The 6,471-nt window shown below is 35.1% G+C and overlaps 1 protein-coding gene across 2 annotated transcripts in view; it reads right to left on the bottom strand.

Moving 5' to 3' along the window:
* Window positions 1-1,197: 1,197 nt before the first annotated feature.
* The window catches only part of TES (testin LIM domain protein), a 46,297-nt gene continuing 41,023 nt past the window's right edge, over window positions 1,198-6,471 (bottom strand). For both annotated transcript variants that reach the window (XM_049642978.1, XM_049642977.1), the window contains one exon: window positions 1,198-2,488. In XM_049642978.1, coding sequence (XP_049498935.1) covers window positions 2,300-2,488 — 189 coding nt within the window. In that variant the 3' untranslated portion in view covers window positions 1,198-2,299. The remainder of the gene's footprint in view (window positions 2,489-6,471) is intronic.

Below are 6,471 nucleotides of genomic sequence, written 5' to 3'. Positions count from 1 at the left end.
ATTAAAAATGGCACTCATTCTCTTGTATTACATTTCATTATAGTTCATTCTCTTGTATTACAAGACCAAACTAAAAATTAAGTCAGGGTAAAGAGTAAAAACCAGTGGCTCTGTATTTCTCAGGTAAAGTAGTTTATTCTTTTAGGTAATGCCTAATATACATGCACTAACCATACATGATTAGTGAATGATGGATTTGGTCAAATTTCTTGTATGGAAATTTCTTTTAGGCTATGGGCAGACATGTAAAGTGTAGCCATGTTAATATGCAGGGGAGTTGCTTCAATTTATTCCCATATAGCCATGCCTGGGAAAGTTAACTTATTCAACTTTGCGACAAAAAAAAATGGTATGGAAAATGTATTTTTTTCATTTGAGATAAAGGTAAAAAGAGCAAGCATAAAGTGATATTTATAGACAATGATGGACATTTGTGATACAAGCATTTAAAATTGTATGTAGGATTAGATTACTCCTTTAAATAAGGTGAAATGTGTTCAAGCCCCAAAAGATACTTTTTCATGACTGGGGAAGGCATAGTGCAGAATAATGTATAAATGTATATATCTGTATGTTAGTGATAGTGTGTGAGCGGTGGGACGGGGTATGGAATTTAAGAAAAGCGCCATCAGCCAGACAATCATGAGATGGGAAAAAAAAAAAATCCAAAGCGAACTAATTTGAGTATGTGCCAGAGAAAACCACTACTCCCACTATGATAGAAATACTTTAGACTGGAAAAAAAAAAATCTCATGATCCACTAATACCAGAAAGAATTAATCTCCCACTATTCCACACTTGCTTCCTTTTTCACATTAGGTTGCCATAAAGAATTGTTAGAAAACCAAAAAACAATTCAAGTATAAGACTAATATTTATGGGATTCATCTTCAAAGAAGATAGCTTAACTTCAGTGAAACTTCAGTGAAAATGACTTTCCTTTTCTGAAACAGAAAACTCTTGCATGAATTGAAAACCAACTTAAATGCCTTGATTTATTTAAAACTTTCCCTTCTCCATCATGAAAAGCCTAGTTTCTGTCTTGTCAGAAACAGCCTTTATTTTTGTATGAGGTTTTATCCATGGAGACAACGCCCCCTGCTGTGACAACTGCTTAATTGCAAAAGTATTTTCCTTTTTTTTTTTTTTTTTTTTTTTTTTTCCTCTCAGAAAGGCTATTAAGACTAAAGGTACAATTGTTGAAGTGAAAATGACTTTATTTTGAATATACATATCATTCATTCAGCTTCATTTTTATATTGCATAGCCTTGTATGGAAGTATATAGGGAAAAATAAACAAATATCTAGGCATGGAAGTATACAAAGAAGACATTCAATACATATCCTTGAACAGGCTTAGTAGCGTTGTAGGACAGCATCCATTAGAAAAGAATGGGTTCATGCAACATATCTATCCAAACAATGGTAGGCAAGTGCAATCAGTACAAGTTATAGTTTTTTGGGTACAAAAAGTATACATGTTCTTTGGATTGAAAACATAATATAAATGAATGGCTTGGCTTTTATGTCTAAGCCAAAAATCATCTATAGAAGTAAGATGTGTGGATGTCACATGTGACAATAATGTGCTTAAGGCCACAGACAGAGGTCACCAGCTGACAAAGAGAATGCTGAGAGGTAGGGCAAGTAAAAAAAGAAGAAAAAAAAAGAAAAGAAAGAAAGAAAAAGAAAAAGAAAAAGAAATGCAATAATACCACCTCTGCCTATTTTAGAAAATAGCAAAGGCATTAAAATGATAACAGCTCTCCATGCTATGCTGCATTTCTATTTTCTGTCAAAACAATTCACTGTGAATCACTACAAAGTTCAGTGAATAAGATAAGGCAACAAATGTAAAGCCTTGGCATTAGGGCAAGTTTAATTTCCTTTCATTTTACACAGGAGGGGGGAAAAGAATACAGAACTAGAAAATGCGCATCTTTCCATTCAACAACACTAATTTTTAAATGTTCATATATACTGTGTTTGGCACAAGAGGGATAGGCACATGAAGATTAATTAAACCTCAAGCTTCCACCTCCAAGATTTTACATATGGAAAGCTAAGCAAAGATAACAGTTCTTTACTGTTTTAAAAATCAAATGCTTAAGCAGGTTTTAAAAATTGAGATGAAAAATATTGATAAGGAAAAACAGCAAAGAAAGATACTGAACAAAATCTCCTGGTTTCCTTTACAGTTTCTTTTTTTCCCATTTATTTTTTCCAAATTGCATTTTACAGCAGAAATGCAGACCACTTAGGATAGCTATGGCTCAATATTGCTTGGTGTTTTCCTCTTAAGACATCATCTTCTTACACTCCACTGAACAGAAAACCATCCCTTCTACTGGCATGAACTTCTGCCCAATGAGACACTTGCTGCAGCAGGAACACAAAAAGCACTCTGTGGACGCATGCCAGCTGAAGTTGTTATAGGTCACCCGCTGCACTTCAGGATCAATGGCATTGTGGCATCCTTGACAAACCTGTTAAGTCAATTACACAAATAAGAGAAGAGGATGAGAGATCAAACTGTGATGGTAACACTGTCATGTAGGAACAAACAACACATTTCTTTCAGATGGTAAATTTAACTGAGAATGGCCACCTCAAGAATATACAGCTGAGAGTGACCTTCTGGTTAACCTTTTTAGCCAACTTAATTGGGGTCTAAATGTAGAGCACTGTGAGGAATAACAGGTGAAGGCCAAAAGGTGATTTGATGCTTGTAAGATATCCCATGATGTTTGAAGCAGAAAGTCTTGATGGCAAGTTTCAAAGCAGTTTCCTTTCAGCGTATTCTACTAGACTGCATCTTAGTAATTATAAAAAGAAGTCTTACGATTTTTCTTATAATACCAAATGCTGGTGAAGATGTGGAACAACAGGAACTCTCATTCATTACTGGTGGGAATGCGAAATGTATAGCTACTCTGGGAGATATTTAACAGTTTCTTAGAAAACTAAACCTACTTTTATCATAAAATCTAAAATTGTGCTCCTTGGTATTTACCTAAAGGAGTTGAAAACTTAGACCCACAAAAACCTGCACATGGATGTTTATAGGATCTTTGTTCATAATTGCCAAAATTTGAAGCAACCAAGATTTCCTTTGGTAGGGGAAGGGATAAATACACTGTGGTACATCCAGACAATGGACTATTAACCAGTGCTAAAAAGATATGAGGTATCAAACCATGAAAAAAAACCATGGAGGAATAAATGCATATTGCTGAGTGAAAGAAGCCAATCTAAAAAAGCAACATACTGTATGATTCCACCTGTATGACATTTGGCAAAGGCAAAACTATGGAGAAAATAAGAAGATTGTGGTTGCCAGGGGTGGGATAGGGAGGTGGGAGACAGGAACAGGTAGAGCACAGAGGACTTTTAGGTCAGTGAAAACATTCTCGATGATATTATAATGATGGATGTGTGTCATTCGCCTGTTCTACACATTTGTCCAAACCCACAGAATATACAACACCAGGAATGAACCCTGAGGTAAACTACGGACTTTGGGTGATTATGATATGTCAATGTAGATTCATCCTTGGTAAAAAATGTAGCATTCAGGTGAGTGATGTTGATAATGACTGATGTTATATATGTTTGAGCACAGGGGTTACATAGGAAGTTGCTGGGTCTTCCTCTCACTTATGTTTTAAAACTAAAACTGCTCTTAAAAAATAGTCTTAAAAAAAGATTTTTCCTCACTCTTTAAAGCTTTGAAGTAGTAATTTTACTAGCTTTACCTCTGACACATGAGATTATTAACACCACTAATTTCTAGACAGTATGAAATGAAAATCATGTTCAAGGTAATTAAGGACTCAATTAAAAATACTGACAGTGTTTGAGAATAATTAGTTTGCACTAAAAATATAACTTGTAGTTAACTGCTTTCTGTTCTAAGTCATAATTTATGTATAATCTAATATTGTAAAACATTAATACTTACATTCTTTGTACCATTCAGTGTATGTTATGTACAAATAAATATATGGCATACATACACATTCACACCCAGACACATACATAATTTTCTCCTTTAGCTGAGCATGTATATGAAGAAAATACATGAACAACCCTCAGTATTATAGGAGAAAACAAAACTACCCTATTAAGACCTCCAAAACACTAGACAGACCATAGGCCTTCTTGTTTATGCATGTTCTGAATGAATGTGACCATCTAAAGGTTTTGTTTTAAGTATTTTTATAACAAGTGAAGAAAGGAACGAATTGTCCTGCATTACATAAAAATGTCTAATCTTCCGCACCTTTGGTTTCTTAATGTCTGTCAGGAATCACTGAGAGCTGACGGTAGGTCATTTAACCTGACCCTCCTTACTTAGGAAGACCTTAAAATGTGGCTACTGTTCAGTAGGGAAACTGGTTTAGGGTATGACGTGAGGCCTTGTTACAAATATCCACTTCAAACATGCAATATACTTTCCATACTTTATAGAGCTACACGGCTTCTAATTACAGAGACTATAGCTGCTTAATTCACAGGTTATGTCAACCTAGTGTTTCCTGAGAAGCAAGGGAGAGATTCTCTTTCCATGGTCAATACACTCTTCCTGAATACAACAAAAATGAGTGTTTTAATTACAAATACACTCTTAATTTGTAGCTATACCAGGCAAGCAGTTGCTTTTGCAAATATTCCTATCTTGTAGCTTTCTATTTAGAATGTAGTTCTATGTAGTTTTTATGTTTCATATTAATTTTTCAATATTTTAAACACGCTTGTATAAAACAAAAGCATGTCACACTCAATTTTTTTTAATTCCTTGCTTTTAGACCAAGACACACCTTTATTTCATTCCTCTAATAATATTTGTGGATCTTTTTATAATCTTTTAAAACTCATGTTGATTTTAGAATTTTTTTATATTTATTTATTTTGAAAGAGAGAGAGAGAGAGAGAGCGTGAGTCGGGAAGGGACAGAGAGAGAGGGAGAGAGAGAATCCCAAGAAGGCTTAGCATCATCAGAGCAGAACTTGATGCGGGGCTCGATCCCATGAACTGTGAGATCATGACCTGAGCTGAAACCAAGAGTTGGACGCTGAACCCAACTGAGCCACCCAGACGCCCCTTTCATTTGTGATTTTCAAAAAGAGGTAACTACTATTCAATTATATATAAAATTGACGGAATTGTTTAGATTAAAAAAAATGAACTAATGAACACACTGAATGGTATAGGAATGTAGGGTTAGTGGTTTCGTATAATTTAGTTTTGCTAATAATTTGTCATTCATCCCAAAGTCTGACATTTAGTCCCAGCTAAGGTCTACTGCTCCTAATTTTTCATAAATCTGAAAGTTGCCTAGGCCTCACTGAGGGTCTGGGGATTATGGAAACAATCAGGGGATAATGTGTTTTTCACTTTCTGCTTGGCATTTGATTTTTCTGGGTTCTTAAACCTCTGATATTTCAATTAGTTCTTATATCCTTAAATTTCTCCTACTTCTTTTAGTTTGTTTATACACAATGTGAAAAAGCTAAGGACACTGGTTGTAATGAGCTCTCTGGTGGGAGGTTCCTGTGAGATCTCAGAGATGTGAATTCAGGGGGTGGCCATTTGAGACCAGAATTCCAGAGACCATGCAGTGACAAACTAGGTGTATTTCCCATTACCCTCTTTCCAAGTTAATTTTTATCTCAGAAATGCCCTGTTTTGAGTTCAGTTCTTGCCTTCAGGTCTATACATAATTTGTTTGTTTGTTTGAAGATTAAAAGATCTTAGCAGACTGATGCTCTGGACTAGATAATCTTCAAAATTGTACACCATTTAGTGTGTGGCATGGGTAGCTCTTTTTGCCATGTGCTGGCTTGTTCAGGCAATGGAGAGAAATGTTCATTTTACTTTTAGACAAACGGCACCAGTGCATCTTACTGAGAAAGTAAACTTTCTAAAAGAAATCACACAATATTGTAAAGCTAAATAATTTAGACTCTCTCTCTTTTAATAATATCTGTGGTTATTCCTCTCTATTGGTTAGTTACAATATAATGAAGAGAAACTTCTAACAGTTAAATAAAGCAGCTTCATCTATTTAAAGGTTTATTCAGTAAATATTTATTGAGTATCTACTATGCTGTTTTGGAAGTACAAAACAAAGCAAACAAAATTTCTGCCCCCATGGGGTCTGCATCCTAGTTCTTGAGACCAAGGTCACACACCCCTACAATAAAATACATATTATGGTAACCCTTTCTTTTCCTTTAGAGAAACTGTAGGAACAAAATTCAGAGAAGCAGCTTTTAGCTAAATTATGTACCAGGCCACATGGTGATTCATTATCTTTTCCCCAAGTACAATGAGGGTCCCTGTTGATCCCAAAGATAATGAGAAATATTAGAACACAAATCAGTCACTCAAACATTTCCTAAGGGCAGACATTAAGGACATGGAAATAAAAAGGCAAGCTCTATCCACCAGCTACTTATAGTCTAGG

This window comes from Panthera uncia, chromosome A2 (genome assembly GCF_023721935.1).
Source record: "Panthera uncia isolate 11264 chromosome A2, Puncia_PCG_1.0, whole genome shotgun sequence".
NCBI lineage: Eukaryota > Metazoa > Chordata > Mammalia > Carnivora > Felidae > Panthera > Panthera uncia.
The sequence above is the reverse complement of the archived record's forward strand: the minus strand, read 5'-3'. Positions and strand labels throughout refer to the sequence as shown.